Source organism: Xiphophorus couchianus, chromosome 2 (genome assembly GCF_001444195.1).
Source record: "Xiphophorus couchianus chromosome 2, X_couchianus-1.0, whole genome shotgun sequence".
NCBI classification, from domain to species: Eukaryota; Metazoa; Chordata; class Actinopteri; order Cyprinodontiformes; family Poeciliidae; genus Xiphophorus; species Xiphophorus couchianus.
In genome coordinates this window covers 24920235-24942279 of record NC_040229.1, presented here as the reverse complement: position 1 = coordinate 24942279, position 22045 = coordinate 24920235, and the positions used below count along the sequence as shown (strand labels likewise).

The following is a 22045-nucleotide window of genomic DNA, read 5'->3' as shown; positions in this document are numbered from 1 at the left end:
CACACACTTAACGTGATTATTTACAAAGAGCGATCGTTGTTATGGAAACTGCATTTGGGACAGCAGGGGAAAATAAACATTTAATCATGAATGCTCATGAATGTACGCACTTAGTGGTTTTGATGATAGGCTAATATAAACACTTATAGCCAGTTTTGCCTTCATTATAAGCCTTATATAAGGCTGCTACGTTTTTGCGGCTCCAGACAGATTATTTATTTATTTATTTTTTTGGTCCAATGTGGCTCTTTCAACCTTTTGGGTTGCCGACCGCTGGTCTAAGAAATGTAAACATACAACCAGGAGCGGAGCGGAACATTGAACTGAAAGTGGGGAGGGGGAGAGAGTGGTATAGAAATTTCAAGGGGCACCTGAACGCATCAGACGTACGTTAACTCAGGTGGTCGCATCAAATACACGCGTCTTCTAATAAGCAGAAACACGACAACGTAGGGTCGGTTCTAGATGTAATATTTGTCCTGAATAATAAAATAAAAATATGGATTTCGATCCTGCGACAGACTGGCGACCTGTCCAGGGTGAACCCCGCCTCTCGCCCGGAACGTAGCTGGAGATAGGCACCAGCAACCCTTCCGACCCCATTAGGGACAAGGGTGAACAGAAAATGAAATGGATGGATGGATGGATGGATTTCGATGTTGAGTCGTTGTGAAACGTGTCCATGCCTTTCGGCCAATCGGTAGCCGGCGCAGCATCTCCTCTCAGTACGACGGCAGTAATGGCCGCCGTCTTGTAGCCCTGCGGCTTGGGGAGAGCCACTGTCACGCTGGGGGGATTAAACATTTACTACTCGAAACATGTCGGCCGTGTTTTTCCTGAAAAGGTCTCTGAGCAGACTCCCACCAAGTGCTGCTAGGCAACTCTTCGCCTGCCACTATCACACCGAGAGAGGGGTGTACGGGTACCGACCGAAGCGGCTCGCCGGGGAGCGCAACCAGTCACAGAGGGACCGCATCGCTGCACTGAACCAAGGTCGGTACGGGTTGAATTACAACACGGAGAGCCGATAAGGACGTGGAGGGGATAGATGGAGGCTACAGTCGTGAAATGTGTGCTAATTATTTGTCTTTGGGTGATGTATTGATCTGAGCATCACCCACTCGAGCTAGCTCTTCGTGTGTTGTAGGCAGCTAGCTGCAGTGCACTTGTGTTTATGAGGAAGAGTCGAGTTTCTTCTTCAGAGCAGAGGCGACAGCAAGGGGGATATAGGGGGCGACGATGACCCTCTTCACTGGACTTTACAGTTATTTCATTTTTATTCAGTCCAAATATAAAACCTGTATAGGTTCATTACGCACAGACTGATGGGAGAAGAAAAAGAGGAATGTTTATTTAGTGGCGCATTTTGTGACATGGTGAAAATCTTTTAATCTGGGCTTCTTTTCACATGGATTACTGCATGAGTGCAGTGTGGATCAGTCTGTGGTTTTGCTCAGGTGTTAACTCTTAACACCTCCTTGACAGCAGCCTTCATCTAAGCTTTATCTGATGTTTGTCATCCTCCTCTTTGCAATGCCTCAGATTGTTTATGGAGATTGTCAGTACAGTTTGCTGGCCAGTCAGACACAGTGGCCATTAAACCAAGTATGAGCGTAACATAAACCCTTCTATTAAAACTGCTTTTTAGTGCAATCAGACTTTCAGGGAAAATGAATTTTGATTCATTCATGAATTCAAGCTTCATTGTGGTCGTCAGATTTAGCAGAAATAAATGCTTTAAATATTGTGAGCTTTTTGAACCGAATAACTGAAAAACCTTTTGAGAAGCATGCGTATGCGTCATATTTTTCTGCAGTTATGTAAGAGATCAAATTACATGTATTTATTCATGCTAGATTCAGTATTTGTTTTTAATGAATACATTTTACGTTCAACCTTAGCAGCATACTTTATAAAGATCATTATATTCTGGTATATCCTCCACCCTGTCCAAACCTTTCTGGCTTCACCCGTACTTAGTTGCAGCATGTTTTTTTTGTTCTCTGCTCAGATCATGGTCTCGCCCGCCTGGTGGAGGCGTACAGAACACATGGACACAAGGCTGCTAAAATTAACCCCCTACTACCTCAGCAGCCTGTCGTGGACCATGTCCCGGAGATAGACATGCTGGCCGGTGCCGTCACTGGAACGCTCAACACGTCAGGTAAGTTTCATAGAGACCTACAGAAGTCAGGGTCGTGTCGTACACACATTCAGGAATATGTTTTTTCAGACTCTGTAGCTGTTTGTGTCTTGCTTCACTTCTGAACATCAAATGTTGGACTTCATGGAAATATTGAGGAAGAACCAGCTGTTGAATGACAGCGTGTGTCTTCACTGCCTGCATGAATAATAATTTACTGTATTTACGCTCAGCCAGGAGTTTCAGGTAGGATTTGATGTCACTCATTCCAGGTGTCTTTAATGCCACATTTCTATTTTCCTTTTTTTTCTGTCTACTTTTTAGATTAAGGAAGTTAAAGTGTTATCTAGGTGCTTGCGTTGTCAAGGATGGGCGAACAAAACAAATGATTGAATCCCTGCACCTTAGGAAAGGATTAACTCACCAACCCGTTTCAGAAAGTACCAGCCCGGACTTGCTTCACGTTTTGTCTACTGCTAGTTGTAGACAAATAACTATTCAAAAAACGTTTAATAAAAGATACATTCTGATTTTTATGTTAAGTTGATAAACTTGTGAAATTGCCAAATAAAGTCTTGAAGATATCTATTGTTCCGTCTAGATAGTATGCTTGACAAGGTCTCAGGTTTCTCTCTGGCATATTTGTGTAATCGTCAAGATCTGCTTCTCCTTCATGTTGCACAATAACTCCACAAGGAAACCCGTCCATGAAGGCTTTAAAATTTTTCTCCATCTCTTTTCTTTCGGAGACGTATGTCTGGGTTGAGTGTGGTGAGGTTTTGTTGCTACAAATACAAACATATTTGAAACGTCTTTCAAATAAATCAATTAATCGTACGATAAATGAAAAGAAACACCATAATTTTCACTTACTTGATTTATTGTTTTAATCTTTTCTCTTTCTTTTTTACCAAAAACCAAATGATAGAAGTCTTCAGTCTGGTGTTTTGGTCTCAACTATCCCTTTTTTTGAAAGATAATTTTGTTCACAGAGACTTTATAATGCAATTTATTTGTCGTTTCTCTGTTCCAGTGTTTAAATGTTCATTATAATTGAAAGTTTATTGATCATTGAGAACGTTTTCTTGCATTTTTATGCCATTATGTCTATTATATTACTTGAAAATGATTTCAAAACAACAATATTATTGTTTATCACAATAAGTTCTGGGGCAATTTATCGTCCAGCAAAACATATTGTGACAGGCTTACTTCTTCTTTCCAAATGAGCTTATATTTATGCTTTAAATTAAAGCGTCACACAAAGAAAAAAAATCTAAATTTCCATCTGAAGCTCTTAGCTTTGACCCAAGTTACAACCAAATAAACACAAAGGAAAAAAGATGTTATCAGCAGTCAAAAAAAAACATGATTCTATAAATGAGGAAAGTATATATTTACTTTATGTATATTTATGTACCAAAGTAAATAACAGACATACATGAAATGTATTTTCAAATTATGAAATACATTGTAGTTACATGCAGAAAATGAAGGAAAAAAATAGAACACATTATTTTAGAATTATAATTTATTTGCCGTGTACAATGAGATCAAATGAGAAGCATGTGCATATGTAATTATTTCAATATTTATTTGTCATATACAGCACATTGTGAATTTATGATAAAATTCAGTGAGCAGAACAAACATCGCAGTGGTAAAGTATTCAGGAACAATTTGTTGGCTTTTAAGTGTAACCAAATAACTTGTGTAAATTTGTTGCAGAACGAAGCGTTTCAGAGGACTGACTTAGGCTTAATTTACAAAATTATCAAAGGTAGTTTGAAATACCTGTTTAGTCAAGTAATATTAGATTTGTTTTTTTCAAGTAAATGAAATTAATATTTCCTGAAACTGAATTTATCTTAAAATAGATATGATTATATAATATGATCAGGTTGTTCTAGCTGTCTCTTGAATTGCATTTAGTTTTGAGAGAGATGTCTTCATTTTTAAACATTAAGTTAAATAGAACATTTTTCCAACTTACTAAAACCAATTGAAACGCTGTTTCAAGCTTTTCAATCTTTAAGGTTTTGTTTCCCTTTTCTCTGCTTATGCGCAGACCTAGTCTTCAGGTAAACGATGTGTGTTCTTCCTTGCTAAGGCCTGCGTCACTTTGGGAAGGCTCAGGCCTCGGCGGAGGAGGTCCAGACCTACCTGGAGCAGGTCTACTGCGGCCACCTGTCCGTGGAGGTCGGCCAGCTGAGCAGTCTGGAGGAGAGGGAGTGGTTTGCCGACCGCTTCGAGGAGCTCAAGAGGGAAGGCTTCTCTCCAGAGGAGAAGAAGCACCTGGCTAAGCTAATGCTGGAGTCTCAGGTAGGTCTAAGAGGAGGTGAGCAGGTATCACCTGCATCCAGTCTGGTGGGGAAATAAAGAAATGTTTTGGCTTCCCCCCCCTGTGTGTAGGAGTTTGACCATTTCCTGGCCACTAAATTTGCTACTGTGAAGCGCTACGGAGGAGAAGGAGCAGAGAGCATGATGGGATTTTTCTATGAGCTCTTCCACCAGTCGGCCCACAGCGGCGTGACAGACGTCGTCATCGGGATGCCCCACAGAGGCCGCCTCAACCTCCTGACAGGCCTGCTGAAGTTCCCACCAGAGGTCAGAGAGATGTGATTAAAGAAAACATTGTAGCTACAGGGCAACCATGACAACGCTCAGATTGCTCAGCTACAATAAAGTCACAGTTTGCTTCCAAGCTGGAAGCCGTAATCGCGCTAAAGCAGGTTGTTCTCGTTGCTTCCCCCCTGCAGCTCATGTTCCGTAAGATGCGTGGACTCAGCGAGTTCCCCGACACCTCCCCCGCTATCGGCGACGTTCTCTCTCATCTCACCTCCTCTGTGGAGTTAGACATGGGAGCAGGGCACCCTCTTCACGTCACGATGCTGCCCAACCCATCTCACCTGGAGGCCATCAACCCGGTGGCCCAGGGCAAAACGAGAGCGAGGCAGCAGCTGAGGGAAGAGGGAGACTATTCGCCTGAGGAGGGCGCCTACCCTGGGGACCAGGTCATCTGTCTGCAGGTACTTGCAGCATGCATTTAAGCACAGACGGCAATAGTCCTGAATATCTGCTGCTGATTAGTCCGATCCAAGTGGGAAAGTTAAAAATTCATAGCTGGAAAATCCTGCATCAAGATTTTAAGACTGGTAAAAATCTTCAACACATTTCAGAACTCTTGTTGAGAGAAAAATAAAACTCTAGAAGAAAAATATTGTCTAAAATCTCAAACATGAGATGCTATTTTGCCTTTAGCCCGTGAGTTCCAATCGACAGATTGATTCAGGCCGACACAGGCTTATTTATCAGCAAAAAATCTCTACCAAATAGTCTCGTCTCACTTTTTCTCCTTTTTTCAATACTTTGGTAAAGAGAATTTGCTACAGTCATAAAAGCATAGCTTATTTTAAGGCTTTTTGCACATCTTCACTATGGTGCTGTATGCTAAAGTGACTAAAGTATTTAGTCACTTTAGCATACAGAAAGTTACAAAGATGTCCTTTTTGTAACTTTCTGTACTGTTCAATCTTCCTGGTAGTTTGTTATATTTGTTTTATTTCCAGGTTCACGGTGACGGGTCATTTACCGGCCAGGGAATCGTTCCAGAAACGCTGACCCTTTCAAACTTACCTCACTACAGAGTGGGCGGCAGCATTCACCTCGTAGTGAACAACCAAGTGGGCTACACCACTCCGTCAGACAGAGGAAGATCCTCTCTGTACTGCAGCGACGTTGGTGAGTTAAACTCTCAAGCTGAGTCTGCAGAGCAAATAGATGGTTCAAAATTAGGTCTGCAGCTAACAGTAATTTTAGTTATCATTATTATATGATATTATATGATAACAAATAAAAAATAGCATGTTTTGTTGGTTTCTTTTTGTTTTGTTTAAGCCTTTTTATAAAATATTGGCAATGCATTGAAATATGCAAATAAATAAGTAATTTTAGTTCCTTTTTGAATAAGAAAACAACAATGCCTTGCCTAAAATGCGATAACAGCATTCCTTCAGTGAATGCTTGATTTTTGGAGAGAAGGACGCATCGGCAGATAGAAAAATACTTTCTAACATCGACATGTGAAAAGCTCAGTCCTTTCTGCTTGATTTAACATCAGTACAGTGCAGGGCGGCTCTGTTGGTTTTTTGGATTAATGCATTATTAATTAATATTAATTAATATATGCAATATTAACCTTTTTGGGTTTTTTTTACAAAGTGAGTGAAGCTAAAACCTCCACTTGAAGAGTTCTGGATAGAACAGATTTACAGACAAAGTGTTTTTTATTATCTTAAATTCAAAATGCTTGTATTTTTTTGTAAAATTTTACTTGTTATAATCTTAATTACTGCTCTGAGCATGTGGTTTTTTTGAGTCTGTATACTCAGGTAATGATTAACTGATTACTAAATTAGTTGATGGTTATTTCCATAATCGATCCATCACGATTAAGCCGGTTTATCGTTTCAGCCTTGATCAAAATAAAGCAAAACATCCAGGTGTTTTTCTTTTCCGAAGGTAAGATGGTGAACTGTGCAGTGATTCATGTGAACGGTGACGATGCAGAGGAAGTTCTGCGAGCCGCCAGGCTGGCTGTGGACTACCAGCGGCAGTTCAGAAGGGACATCATCCTGGACCTGATCTGCTACCGTCAGTGGGGCCACAACGAGCTGGATGAGCCGTTCTTCACCAACCCGGCCATGTACAAGATCATTAGGTCGGTCCATTTTTACCTCATGGGTCAACGGTTGAGTAAGTCTGTCTCAATAAGACATAAATAAGTAATCACACGATCAAATACGATGAGCTCGACGATTTCCGGCTGGATCATCAGAGATGCTCTCTTTTATTTATTATTGCCACAATTTTGAAAAAGCACCCAGAACAAAATAGCTTGCACCTAATTTTTTATCTTTTAACTATACCTGTCATTTTGCCTGTTGTCTCTATCTAGGCTGAATGGTTAATATTTTCTGAGACATTTAGACTTCATAACACATTACCATTATTGTTGTTTCAGTTGTTTTGTTTGTCTATTTTGGACATTTAACATGTTTTCCAGCTGCAACATTAAATGTTCTTTAGAAATAATTTGTTTTGGTCTTTGAGAGGGTGCACTTGCTTTAATATGCCATTATTATTATTATAATAGTCAAAAATGGCCTCAAAATGACAGTATTAACATTAAACGCAGTACTTTCTCGGACAATTTATTGTCCATTGAAATCGGTTATTGCGACAGACAGGCCTACATGACAGACAGACATGAATTCACTGTCTGTAAATCTCTTCTTTGTGTCTCTTTTCCTCCTCTCAGATCGCGCCAGAGTGTCCCCGACTCCTACTCGGACCAGCTGATATCTGAGGGTCTGATGACGGAGGCAGAGCGAGCAGAGATCAAGTCCAGCTACTACGGCACGCTCAACGACAAGCTGTCCGGCATGACCCTGTACAGCCCCCCGCCCACCAACCTACAGGGCCGCTGGGGGGACCTGGTGGAGCCCCAGGCCAGAGTGACCACCTGGGACACGGGCGTCCCCGCCCAGCTGCTGCAGTTCGTCGGAGCGAAGTCCGTTGACATCCCCGAACAAATCTGCTTGCACAACCACCTCCTAAAGACCCACGTACAGGTACAGCAGTGGTCTCGGCCGGAGGGTCTCATTCTGGCTTCGCAGGCTGAGCGCTTTTGTCTTGTTTTCTTTCTGAACTCAGGCTCGGTTGCAAAAGTTGGAGGAGGGAACCAAGCTGGACTGGTCGACAGCGGAGGCCCTGGCTTTCGGCTCTTTGCTCTGCCAGGGTGTGTTTGCCTTTACAGCGTTTCCCTTTGAGTGTTTGTGTTTTGCTAACACTGCAAAAATCTAAAACTTACCAATTATTTTTGTCTAAATCCCATTACCAATAGCTTAGTACAGGGGTCTGCAACCTGCGGCTCTGGAGCCACAAGTGACTCTTTGGACCTTCCACAATGGCTCTTAGTACAGATGATGGAAAATTATAAATATAAACAACTATTACTATTAAGCATAGATTTAAGAACAAATTTTACCATTTACTGAGTGAAATCCTCCAACTGCTAAAATTTGATGTCACTCCATTTTCTTTACATTTTGTGAAGAAGGAAGTTGTACTAATTTTACTGTTTTTTGTTTTAATAATTTAGTTGAATTTCCACAACACAATGATGCTAAAATTATCAACATTTTTACATCTAATTTTCATGTCATTAGGTGGAAAACAATGTCCTTTTTGTCTTTTTTTGCCAATATTACCATTGGTATCTCTTTTTGCAAAAAAATGTTGGGGTTTTATTGTATATTAAAACCAAAAAATAGAAATAAAATGGAGGTTTTTTAAAAATAACAAATTTGCCATAGTAGATATGTGTCAAAGATTAAAAATGGTCTTTTATCAAATGTTCATGTAACACTTGTGACTCTATGTGAGTTTTATTTAGCTGGATTTGGGGCAAAAATGGCTCTTTGAATGGTGATGGTACAATTGAAATAAGAGAAAACTAACACAACTTTTCAGCAACTTTTCACTTGTAAGTCAATAATTCTTGAATATAAACTTAAAGAATTTTTCTTGACATATTTCTTGTTTTTAATGAAAAACTCTGCCAGTGGAAATGGTCTTGCTGAAAAGTTACGTTTAAGTTATTTTTGTCTCAATTTAAGTGTGCTGATATATTTGCACTAGAAACGAGACAAAACGACTTGGTAACATTTTCTCTTCGGTGTAAATATTGATTTATAAATGTTGCAGGCTTTCATATCCGAATAAGCGGCCAGGACGTCGGACGAGGCACGTTCAGCCAGCGACACGCCATGCTGGTGTGTCAGGACACCAACGACACCTACGTTCCTCTGAACCACATCAGCTCCCAGCAGGCGGGATTTCTCGAGGTAAAAATAATAAAAACTTACTACAGTTTGGAGACCAGTCAGGACATGTTTTTGCTTTGGAAAACAATCTTATGCGTTCAGGTGTGCAACAGCCCGCTGTCGGAGGAGGCGGTGCTCGGGTTCGAGTACGGCATGAGCATCGCCCAGCCCAAGCTGCTGCCCATCTGGGAGGCGCAGTTCGGGGATTTCTTCAACGGGGCTCAGATCATCTTCGATACTTTCATCTCAGGAGGTCGGCCTCGGTTAAATTACTCCCGCTAAGGTGAAGTGAAACGCGACTGATTTGGCTGTTTGGTTTGCAGGTGAAGCCAAGTGGCTGCTCCAGTGTGGGATGGTGATCCTGCTGCCTCACGGCTACGACGGAGCCGGACCCGAACACTCGTCCTGCCGCATGGAGCGCTTCCTCCAGGTGCAGCTCTGCGTTCATGTCACGCTTTTAAATGCAGACATTTAAAACAACATTTTACAGATTTGTAGTTGGATTTTATAAAATTGTGCTGAATCAAAATGAGCAGAATCACAGAAGTGTAAAGGTGCTACTATTCAGTGATAGATCAATTAATCGCATGATAAATTAAAACAAGATCAATAATTTCCATTTATAGCTTCTCTCTTTTCTCTCTTTCTACAAAAACTGGATGACTAAAGTCGTCAGTCTGGTGCTTTGGTCCCTTTTTTGAAGGACAATTTTGCTCACAGAGACTTCATAATTTATTTTATTTGTGGTTTGTGTTGTTGATTTATTTTGGATAGAATTAGAATGTAATGTTACCTTTACTTATAGTTATATGACTTGAAAATAGTCTCAAAACAGCAAGGTCAGGTCTAGCTACTATGTGCTAACTGCAGCTGCGTTTTTAGCTGAGCATTCAACAAAAATAGATCATTGATGGTCCGCAATTCAAACGGTACATAAATTCAACAGCTTTGGACCAGCTGCAGCAAATGAACAGTTACCCCACTGTTTGAACTTTGACCTGTGGTCTTCCAGGTCATTAGAACAAAGAGCTCTGACTGGGTAACATGCTTGTAAAAAAAATGACAGAAATAAGAAGTCGGAGCCAGATGCAGTTTTCTCTGGCAACGTGATCAGCCTGTTTGTCAAATTTTAAACTGTTGTCAAACATTACTCCCAATTTCCTCACTATAGGTTTGCATTAATCGCTACAACAGGAAAATTGGTAACACTTTATTTGACGTGGTGTGCATAAGACTGACATAATACTGTCATAAAAATTATATAATACCTGTTATGGAAATAAAGGAGTCTTCATGAATGTGTGAAGTGTCATTTGGTAAAAAATAACACCTTTGATGCAAAGTTGACACTTTTATTGGACTTTTAATGCAAGTTTTAGTACAACTTTGCAATAAAAGTGTCATTATTTACTAGGGGTGCACCGGATGCAGTTTTCTGGCCGATCACGATTACCGATCTTTTAAAAAGCTAAAACTGCCAATTCCGATTTTAGCCGATACAAATTTCTTTGATCTGAAATGTTGCTCAATAAAGCAAGAAAGTTGTTGAGTGGTCAACAGTGGGGTGACTATTGTTAATTGTAAATGTGCAGACATAACTTGGTGGGCCAGTCTGTCAGTCAAACCTTTCTCACCGGAGAGCAAAAGAGGACAGTGGTTGATTCTTAGACCTTTTCCAACCTAGATAAGATCGGTGGATAAAATCGGCTTCCCTATTATTTACTGAATGACACTTTGTGACAGCAGTCCTAAACAATCATGAAGACTTCTTCATGTTCATAACAGGTGTGTCATGTTTATGACTGTATGATGTCTGTCTTCTGCACACGCTTTCAGATAAAGTGTTACTGGAAAATCTAACTAGATGGTTTCCGTTCTTCTTTGCAGAATTAGTAAATGCATTGTCTTCTTATTGTGGACCAGGAATTTAAGCATAACTCATACATGTTTATTAGATTTGAGGGTTTTCTCTGTTTGGGATTATTGTGTTGTTGAAAGACCCATTTATGCCCAAATTTCAGCCCCTTGACCTAAACTGTCATTTTCAGATGGAATAAATTTGTTTGGCTTCCAGGAACCTCCAAGTCAATCACAAACACAGTGAAAAACCTGCCAAGAAGAGTGAACAAATTTCCATCCTGCTTCATGACAGAGGCTCGCTGATTGCTACAAAAAAAAGCGGTATCCCTGCAACATGCTAAGGGACATTTATCCAAACATTATCGCTACATATTTAAATCCAAAACAATTTATAGATTATAAATAAACCCACAAACGTTTGTCTGATTAATTGTCCCTGGAAAAAGAAACATTTAGGCAAATTGCTAAAAAATCTAAATAATGACAGTCGTTCTTGTGATCAATGTATTCAGATGTATCTTGTATATCAGTGTAAAGGAGGTACAGCCAAGATATTACACTCTTCAGGGTTAATGTATAAGATATCCTCCAGAGATTAGGATGTGGCAGCCTAGATGTGGTTTCAGGTTGAAGCTGAGTCTGTTTCAGCTTCACTCTGCACCAGATTTTAGATCACGTAAAATAAAACATTTAAGCATCAGTGCTTTTTCATTTCCTGTCATCTTTTGGAAGGAAATCAGGCTTGGCTCATTTGCTTTTATCTGTCAGATGTGCGACAGTAAAGAAGAGGGTGTGGACGGCGACACCGTCAACATGGCGGTGGTCAACCCCACCACTCCGGCCCAGTACTTCCACCTCCTCAGGAGACAGATGATCCGAAACTTCCGCAAACCTCTCATTGTGGTCGGGCCCAAAACGCTGCTCAGGTTTTCTGTAAGAGGAAGCTTTTCTTTTTAGAGCACGAGTTGTTTCTTTTTCCTCCAGTATTTCCATGAGAAGTAATCAAAGATGTTTGTTTACTCCAGGGAGCGGTGTCCAGTCTGAGTGAACTGGCACCGGGAACGTCCTTCAGGCCGGTGTTGGGGGATGCTTCTGTCTCCGCAGAAAGGTACACACGCTCTGACCTTTAACTGGGAAAACTGAGTATTTCATTTTGTGACTGATTTTTGATCTCGACTTTTAGGTTTTGTCAAGACTTAAGTCTCCTTGTCTATGTCCTAGAACAAGTTATCTCAGCTCTGAAATTTCTAAAAGATCTCCAACATTTCCAAATTCAGAATATCAGATGATAGACGGATGTTGAAATCTCAAAAAGATGAGACGGTGGAAACCTTCCAGTGTTTTTCTGAATGTCAGTGGCAAGTTTATTTATGTAGCACTTTGAAAAACAGATTGAAACGGCAACAAATTGCTGTGAAAAATGTAAAATTAGAATAGAATAAAATTATGAAAAGAAAACTATAACATCACAATGAAAAGTGTCAGACCTACAAATACGTTTCACTGAAGTCTTGGTCTCTCTCGCTTTGTCGCAGCCGGAATAAATTGAAAGAAAATAAAAAGTTTCATTAAGAAGCATCTTACATCTCTCTGCTTCCTGTGATTTAATTTTTCACACTTCAGTGAAGCTGACATTGTGTCTCTTCCAGATGTAGGGAGAGTTTTTTCTAACTAGCACTTATTGGTGATGCATTCACCAATAAGGAGAAAAATCAGATTTTTCAGTCATCAGTCAGAACAGAACCAGCTGAACTCTGATATCTGTATTCATCAAGGTTCTTGAAACAGATTTAAAAACATTTGATCATGTTTCTGGAAAATGAATAGATGCTTTTCTTCTATTCTGTATACCGGAGATCCTAAACTGCCTTTTAAACTATTAAAAAATTTTAAAATTGCAAGTTGAGGATGAAAATGTTTTTTTATAATTCCATTTTTCAAGAAACATACATATTTTTACTGAACTCAAGTTTGTCTACCACAACTTAGACCAGCTGTAAAGTGGTTTATGCGTGATTTTGATCATGGTTTTAAGGAATAGGTAACAGATATATCAATATTGCATTGTACAAATCTCGAAACTTAAAACATGAGCTGTTTATTCACGAGCTCTATCTTTTCTGTCTTTTGTTGCACTGCTCAGAAGGGACTGAAAAATATCTGATTCATTCTCATTAGCGTCCAGAAGGTGGTGCTGTGCTCTGGAAAGCATTACTATGCCCTGCTGAAACAGAGAGAGACGTCAGCTGCTGGCCAGAAGACGGCGCTGATCCGTGTGGAGGAGCTGTGTCCGTTTCCTGTCGAGCCTCTGCAGCAGGAGCTCAGAAAGTATCCTAACGCTAAAGGTAGAGAGAGCCACTGCACGCTGACAAACACACACACACACACACACACCCTTGACTCATAACACACTCTTTAAAGATGCGATCACACCTGAGGTTTTTCTTTATCTTCACATGAGTGCGAGTCAAATTGTGCCATGATTTTGATTTACTGTGCAACTAAAAACCGAACATTTACAAGTTCCTTTTTCCAAATCTCAATCATATGGAGTACTTTCCACCATTCTCTTCAGTTTTGTTTTGCATTTTTGATTTGTTTATAGCCTGAAGCATTGTGCCGCATATTAAATGGTACATTTTGTGAGCGTAGTTCTGCCTTGGAGAGCTTCCTGTTCAGCGTCAGCTCACCTTTTTTTCTGAAGTCTCTTTGTGTTCGGGGTTCCTCTTTGAAAAAGCACACCTGTCCCGTGTTTTGCCTGCGCCGTTTTTATTTTTAAAGGAATTCCCCTTTGCAACAGCAGGAAGTGCTGCCCTGTCCACGACTACACAAGGGAGATGAGCTCTGCCTAGCAAAATAAATTAAAGTCATTAACATTTTTAATCAAGGTAATAAAAAGCGTGTTTAATTTTCTATTTGCCGGGGAGCTTTTCCAAACGAGAGCTTTTTAATTGACAGTATGAGTAAAGTCGAATACTCTACAAGAGACTACTTCCTCTTTAAGGAGGTTTCTGTGAGCTGTTTTGGGGAAGTGGAAAACAGAAATCAAAATCGGCCAATTCTTTTTCTAAATGCTCTAATCAGAGTCGGATAATGTGTCTCATTTTTACTCCAGACCAGGCTGTTAGAGCAGGGCATGGTTAGACTCATTGTCCTCTTAACTGGAGCATTGCTGGGTGGCTTTTTCACACAGATCTCATAAAGTGTTTTGTAATCATCCTGAATTACAAAAAGCCCTAATTTTACGCTCTGTAGTCTGATCAGAAACATTTTCATGGCATGAAAGAGGACATTCGATCAGCTCTGACATGACAGTTCAAAGCATAATTTAAGAAAATTCTTCTTAAAATAGCATAAAGAATTAAAATCGACAATTGTTTAATGTCCTAAAATCTGATCCAGGTTGAAAAATAACATTTTTATTGGACGGTCCACGTTTTCGATGTGGAAGAGTGGTTAGAAAACATAAAATGATTGCTTGACAGCCACTGTCAAGGTTATTTGACACATTAGCACATAATTATAAAACAAGCAATAAATGTGACACTTTGTCAAATGCCGTCATCATGGAGAAATATACATCAGATGTAAAGATCAATGTTCTATTTGCTATGAATCAAAGGCATCTCCAAGCAGGTGGGTTTTTAACATTGATTAAAAGGAAATCAGTGTTTCAGCTGTTTTGCAGTTTTCTGGACGTTTGTGTCAAATTAGTGGAGCATAAAAACTGAATTCTGCTCGTCTGCTGTTTCTTTCTGGTTCTGGGAAAGTTCTGGAAGGTCGATGCAACATCAGCAAGTCGATAATGTATTTTTCACTTTAAGCGTTCAGTGATTTATAAATCAACAAAAGTATTTTAAAAACGATTCTCTGAGCTGCTGGGAGCCAATGAAAGGAGTAATTTTTCTCCAAAAATGTAAAGCTTTCTTTGGTTGATTTTTCTTGTAAAACAGAAATTAAAGTCTGAAGAGTAGCATTAACAAAATCAAATAATGTGTTTAAAAATAAAAAGCATGATTATTTAGCATGTTGTAAAAAAATCAATGATGAGAGGAAACAGATTTAATTTAAGTTTGCCTCAGCTTCTTTTAAGCCTGATGAAAAATTTAAAAATAAACTCTTACATGTAACATAGATATCAACTACATTTATTAGCTGCATGCATTATTTAGGAGTTTGCATGGTTTAAATGTTGTTTGAGATGATAAAATCACATTTGACGTAACTAAACCAGGCAGGTGCACATTTGGTCTGATCGGCTGCCTAAACTCTGCACATTAACACGCGCAGGCAGAGCGTTAATCAATCAAGCGTGGGCCCAGGCTTTGACTTTTCTGTCGTCTCATTAGCAGCATCTGATGCTCAAGCATCGCTCTGCGCTTCTGTGTCCAACCAGTAAATCTCACAGAACCTCCAAAGCGTTTGTTTATCGTTTCCTGGCGTGAAATACGGACCGAACTTGGACTCTCTCTCTGTCTTTAAAGGAGTTTTATCATCCAGGTAAAACGGTTTTTGCTTCATGACTGTTTAAAGTGCAACACATACATCACACACACACACACACACACCAGGACACACGCAGAGTGGAGGAGGGAAAAAAGATGGTGTCTTTGTTAAAAGGGTTAAGAAATCAAAAAGACTAAATAATAAGAAAAAATGTTTATTGCTGTCTGCATTGTTAAATATGTCAACTAGAGTCCAATTTACTTTTAAGAAAGTTTCAACATTTGTTTCTGATTAGTGCCTTGAAGCTGGATGTCATTTTATGGTCACATGCTTGAAAAGGAAAAAAAAGTATTTTTATTTTTGGTACATTTTTTTTCTGGTAGAGTTAACAGTTAAATACGACTGAATTTTGTAAAATAAATAAATAAATCTTAATTACTGTGCAAAAAGTGTTTCTCCAAGTTGAAGTCTTGCGAAGTATATAATAAAAAAATACTCAGATTTGTCACTGAGTCTGAGCATAAATGAAATGATGTCAGAAAGCTATGTAATATTGAGGAGTTGAGGAATTAGTATTCATTTGAAATAAATCCCCAAAACTGTAATTTCAAGGTAATTTGAATAAAAGTGGGCGGGGCCCAGTTTCAATTGCAGTTTAAGAGTCTTTTTCAAACACCATGTCTCATTAATTATGTCCAATAAGATCCGGTAAAATTCCAGTGAAAACACAGATTTTGTCTGATCATTAGGATTAATTAAAACTAAGACGGGGTTTATTTTCCATCCCAAATTCACATGCAGATCCGGTTTGAGCAGCATTACATGCTCTTACGTCAGCAGAAGGAAGCGCTCCTGCTTCTCGTCTCACTTAAATTCTCGCCGTTGTCAGCTGTCGAGCTGCTGCTCTGACTCAAGACTCTGCAGTCGGGTTGTTGGATCTTCTGCTGCACACACACCACATGTGCTGCGCACCCTCACACCCATCATGACGGGAAAGCAAAACTAGAACCTTTTCCTTCTCTCTGCAGCTGAATAGGTGCTGTAACTGGAAGCTCAGGATTATTGCTAACATGCCGGGATGTAGCCCAATCTGCATTTAATTGATTTATTTACTTTTGCTAACTTTTGCAACGCGTTGTTGCTGGGAATGTACGAGAGAATAAAATCACTTGTCAAACTGTGTGACCTCCTAGAATAAGTCAAAACTTTGGACATTTTACCACAAAAATTATAATTGTTGAGCTGGCAAAAAAAAAAAGTTGTTTTTAAAAAAAAAAAATACAAAAATATATTTTTGTTGCTCTTGGTACTGTGGCCTTGACGATTTGGCAAAAGGTTTGGACACCTTCGCTTCTGACAGGCCCTCTCCCTGTGACCCACTATTAAACCAACACAACTCTACAAAACGCCACATAAAGTGAAAAGCCCCAGTGTGAGTTATGAGCAGCAGCCTTGACATTTCAAGATGAAGTGTCCTCCAGTTTATCTCAGTTGGACTACGTTGCTGTAATTTATATCTCACGAGTTTGGGACTGTGGTGTGAACAGCACCAACCTGCTGAGAATGCTGCAGTTTTACTATGAAAACATCCAACTCTACAAATTACAGTTCAGTTTAACCTGCTGCCTTTAGAAGTCGGCATGTGGAAGAGTTAAGAGTTGTGGATTTTTTTTTTTTTTTTTTTTTTTACATATTCTGCTGCTTATTTATGTGAAGAGAAATAAAAACTTTTCTCATGAAAAATAGCAGTAAATACACATTTGGAAAAAAAGAAATGCATTTCACATGTGTGTATTTCTAAAATAAATGACCTAATATCTTCCAGTATATCGCCATAAACATGAGGAAAAGTTGATAAACCTTCTCAAGGGTGTCCGCATCCTTAACGAGACTTAAAAAGTCTTAAATTCATTAAGCTAGAATAAATACCTTAAAATGCCTAATATTAGTTTAATTCAATTTGACCTCAAGTACATTAATCAGAGGTCTGTTGTGTTTAATCTTGGATCTGTAGGCTATTGCTAACTAGCTGCTAATGTGCCCTTGCTAGCTAGATTTGTTGCCACTATCATGGCAAAATTATCACCAGTTGGCTGGAGAACATTTATTTTTGCCACTGGCTCACTTCTGTTGCCAAGCCATACAAGGCCAGATGCAAAAAACCCCCTAAAAAACCAAAGTTTTTAAATTTAATCCAAGGCAGCATTACAACGGTCTTAAATTTGACTTGCTGAAACCTGCAGACACCCTGTTACCTGCTCAGAGTGTAGCGCTGTATTCACAGAGCTCTTCTTCTTTCTGCTGTCAAGGTGACTGAGCAAACATTTCCTTTTGCAACCAACCTTGAAACTCCTGGTTTCACTTCAGCTTTCTGAGTGCATTGTTCCCAGCAAACACCGAAGTCAGGCAGCTTGATTTTAGAAGGAGAAAAGAGAAGCAGCAGAAATTCACCATGAGAAAATGAAATTGTTCCCTCTTCTCCTCCTCCCAGAGTTTATTTGGAGTCAGGAGGAACCTCAAAACATGGGCCCCTGGTCTTTCGTGGCGCCCAGGTTCGAGAAGCAGCTGGCCTGCAAGGTAAAGTAGCGTGAAGTAGCTTTTAATGCGAACATCTTTCCGTTTCACAAACGACTCATTCTCGTCATCTCGGACTGTCTGCACATCAGCTCCGGTTGGTGAGTCGCCCTGCCCTTCCCGCCCCCGCCGTCGGCATCGGGACCCTTCATCACCAGCAGCAGGAGGCCATCCTCACAGCTACGTTTTCCTGAAGTGAAGCTTGAAACCAAACTAAGCGGAACACGGGCAGCAGTTCTGCACTACAGGGTCAGTGGTAATAATGCAATCAACGAATGTCTTTAAGAGAATAACGTTCATAATTTGAGTTGTTGCCGCGTAGTTTAGCGTGTTAATTTTAGTAATTTGAAAGCATTGTCTTTAATGTTCTCACGTTTTACGCCAGTTTTTTTTTGTGTGTGTTTGAATTTAGAATTGTCTGAATCAAAGCCTTAGAGATCATGTTTACATGATGATTGTAGGGACGGTACGCCTCACTCTTCTGTTTTTATGATGGGAGGGATGCATTTGCAGAAATAAATCCTCTACAGGTTCCCTTTTTCAGGAGTCCAAACCCCTCTGGTCACGTCACACACAAAAGCGTCCATGTTTGTGCTGTTGAAAACAGAAAATATCAGTTTAAGTCGTTGGACATGCAGCATTAATCTTGGAAGTGTGGCGTTGTGCAAAACAAACGTAGCTCAGAAAGAGATGAAGCATTTTCTGATGAAACAGGGAAAACTGTTGCAGTTGTGATTCTGTACGTAGATGATGTTCTGAGATGATTTTATCCTTGTTTACACGAAGGCTGTAAAGAAATAAAAGACTGACATCTTGAACAGCTCATGTAAATACAGCAAAACATTTTAAATAAATCTATTTTCATGGGGGGTTTTTTTGTCTTGTTTCTTTAAATTCAGCTGAGAGTCAAGAGTGAAAATAAGAGTTCACTGCTTTGAATGTGTTTTCCCTTCACAATAAAATACCTCCATGTCTCACCATTGTCAAAGAAAATGTCAGTTTTCTACCACTAACCAATAGATTTTTGCACTTAATCTTGTAAAGCCCAACATTACTCTATTCCTTGGAAAATTCGATTTATATTTAGTTCCTGTCTGATAGGATAAGAGTTAAAGACAATACAATGGAACATAAAGGAACATTTTACATTTTCTCAAAAAATTGGCTTGTTGAATATTGTTCATATCCTTCCTCAATAATTCAAAAATCTTATTAAATATTATTCCACCCACTCATCTATCAAACGGTTGATGAGCTCCAGGTCTTTAATTCCCTCCACAGGATCTCCTTTCAGACTGAATTCAGGACTCTGGCCACGCAAACGATATTTTAGTAAGACGAAACATCTTGGTTGATAAAATTGAAATATTGCTTTATATGTAATTCTGCCAGAAGTATGAATAATTTTGAGCTTACCTGTATATAAATGTGTTTAATTTTATAAAAACGCCTCGGGTCAATTGTTTGTCCCTACATGGCTGCTCTGGTGTCTTGGTTGGTTTCTATTTTCAGATGATGACCATCTCTCTATGACATGTCCAAAGCTTGGGTTATTGTTTTGTAGCTGAACTCTATTTTAAACTTCCCCACGTCTGTGTTTCTTGCTCTTCAGGGTTCTGTTTTTGTTTTTCTCACTCATTTAATGCTCTTGAACTTTAATTTATATTAAGAGGTTTCGCGGAATGCCTTCTTTAACTTCTGCAATTTTGCGAAAATAAGAAATGTTTCTATCCGGAAGTCCACCAAGCAGGAAAGAGCCATGAGTTTTGTTTAATAAAAGTAAAAGGGTCATACTTCTCCTATTTTAGCTTCTCTTTATTAGTTCCCTATTAGACATTTCCCTATTGGTTCCCTGAAAATCAAAAATTATTTGATTTCAAGGCACAGTCAAGTAATTATACCTTCAGTTGTTATAAAATGCTTGTATAATGCCGTTCACTGAAACCAACAGACTGAGCAAGGGGAGCGTTGGCCAGCTAAGCAGCCAGGAGGTGCATGGTGGCTCTGGAGGAGCTGCAGAAGCCCCCAGCTCAGGTAGGATCATCAGTCAACAGGACAAATGGCAGCTAGCTGCATTTCCATTGACTGTATAAATGCGCAATTTGATATTTCGAAAAGAAATTCACCTAATGGAAACGCGTCAACTCCTATAAAGCTCATGTTGTTCGATAAATGTGAGTTTTTGTGCACATTTGTAACAGAAACACAACTTCTATCTCCTCCTTGCACAATGTGTGTAAACAATATAAATCAGAGTACTCAGAACTGGACCCTCTGCGTTGTAATTCATAATTAGATTACTGTAATTACAGGTGTCACACACCTGAGTCGCACTGCAGCTTCACCCTGTCACAAGTGAGCCAATAAAAGGTTGTAAATGTGATTGTTGAGGCACCAAAGGTCAATAAAAAGACAGAAATTCAAAACGGGTGTCTGAGGGGAAGGGGGGGGGGGGGGGGGCGCAATGGTGAATTGCTGCCCCCGGACCTCAATATCTCCTTGTTGCACCCCTGCTACTGAATCTGAAACTAAATTCAAAGGAGGAGCGTTTATTTCTGAGCATGGAGACAGCTCCTGAAACGCGGGGTGGACTTTCCACCTTGCTCTGCGGGGTTTGGTGCAGTGTGAGCCGTGTCAGATAGTAGCTACGGCGGGAGCCTCCCACTCCTCCTGTCGCTGCAACAACCGCGGGGCGAGCGAGTCCGTCGGTGTGCGACTCCACGGCACAGCAGCGGCTCCAAGCGCCGGCCGGCCGGCTGCAGTCCTCCGACCTCCCGCTCCCAGCATCGCCTGGTCCCCGCCCCGGCAGCGGCAGGAAGAGGCGGAGGAGGAGGAGGAGGAGGAGCGGGGAGAGCCTGCATGTGTTTCCCCCGTTCGGTGATGTGATCAGCGGGGAGGCTCTGGCTCAGGATCCGCTACGTCAGATAGATTAGTCAAATAACCTCTCGGGGTAGGACATACCTCCTCCTCCTCCTCCTCCCCCTAACCCACCCGCCTCGGGCTTGCCTTGCTTGCATGAGTGAGACAGACAGACAGACAGCGCTGACGGATAGCCAGAAAGCTGGGAGAAATAAAGAGTGCATCACTTTTATTTTTCTTTCTTCTTTATTTTTTTTTTGGGTTGGGTGAGACGAGTGCGGTTGATCCTCCGGCAGCGTCTCCTCATTTCTCTCATCGCCACCATCCTCCTCCCTCCTCCTCCTCCTCCTCCTCCTCCGATCCTCTCCTCTCCCACCAAGCCCGGTGCGAAATGGCGAAAGAAAACGGCGAGTCCAGCGACGGGTCTTGGAAAAAGCACGTAGACGACATCAAGAGCATCTTCGACTTCAAGGAAGTCCTCGGAACGTGAGTAAAGGCGACGATCACAAAAGTTTGCAGACAGAGAGAAAAAAAAAAGAAAAAGAAAAAAAACAACCTGCCTCATTGTGGCGTTTGAACGGAAACGAGAGAGCAGAGTCGCTGCGCTGACTGACAGCTGTTGAATATCGCCTTTTAAACTTCTGCTTGCCCTCGCACAGATCGTCTCCAAACGCCTCATCGGCTCGTTTCTCATTCATAAGACGTGCTGTGTTATGATGGGAAGGCGCCGCTTCGTCGTGTCGTTTCATTCAGAAAAATAATAATAGCCAAGCAAACAAACAAACTGCAGCAGCTCGTTGTTGGGGCTCAGATCCACTCAAGACTGAATCCAGCGCTTTTGTAACTGGCAGCCATTTATTTAACTGTGCTCGCTTTTGCAGAGCGGCGCCTGTTTGCATACACAAACTAGCAAATGACAGCGACATGCATGCAGTCATCTGCAGCGACTTTAGTCACTTTCTCTCCTCTTCAGGAAGGAGGGGTCGGTGGAAGGTGCAGGTCTGAGTTGAGAAGCTTTCGCGTTTGGCTCCATGGTTTCCTGGCCTCATTGACTCAAGGGCCGTCAACTTTTCCTCATGTTGTCACATTCCAATCACGGACTAAAAAGCATTTTATTGGGAATTTAAGTGCGCAGAGCAACAGGAAATATGTAAGTACAGCTCTGTAAAAAAAATAATTAAAGAGACCTCTGCAGTGAAGCCCATTGGAAACCTCATGGTTATTCCACCAAATATTGATTTTTGAACTCTTCCTGAGTTAAAACATTAGTGTCGTT

General features: G+C 40.5%; 2 protein-coding genes across 2 annotated transcripts in view; both read left to right on the top strand.

Annotated features, from left to right (window-relative positions):
- The first annotated feature begins 709 nt into the window (after positions 1–709).
- dhtkd1 (dehydrogenase E1 and transketolase domain containing 1) lies at positions 710–18776 on the top strand. Its single transcript, XM_028034864.1, has 17 exons — positions 710–993; positions 2012–2164; positions 4254–4465; positions 4556–4750; positions 4903–5172; positions 5713–5884; positions 6665–6863; positions 7464–7776; positions 7859–7943; positions 8912–9051; positions 9133–9283; positions 9354–9460; positions 11659–11823; positions 11916–11998; positions 13069–13235; positions 17828–17913; positions 18003–18776. Exons 1-17 carry the CDS (start codon positions 819–821, stop codon positions 18102–18104), a joined length of 2775 nt encoding a protein of 924 aa, XP_027890665.1. The 5' UTR covers positions 710–818; the 3' UTR covers positions 18105–18776.
- Positions 18777–19850: 1074 nt separating this feature from the next.
- camk1db (calcium/calmodulin-dependent protein kinase 1Db) overlaps positions 19851–22045 on the top strand; it is a 31667-nt gene continuing 29472 nt past the window's right edge. The window contains exon 1 of the mRNA XM_028034876.1: positions 19851–21255. Coding sequence (XP_027890677.1) covers positions 21161–21255 — 95 coding nt within the window. The 5' untranslated portion in view covers positions 19851–21160. The remainder of the gene's footprint in view (positions 21256–22045) is intronic.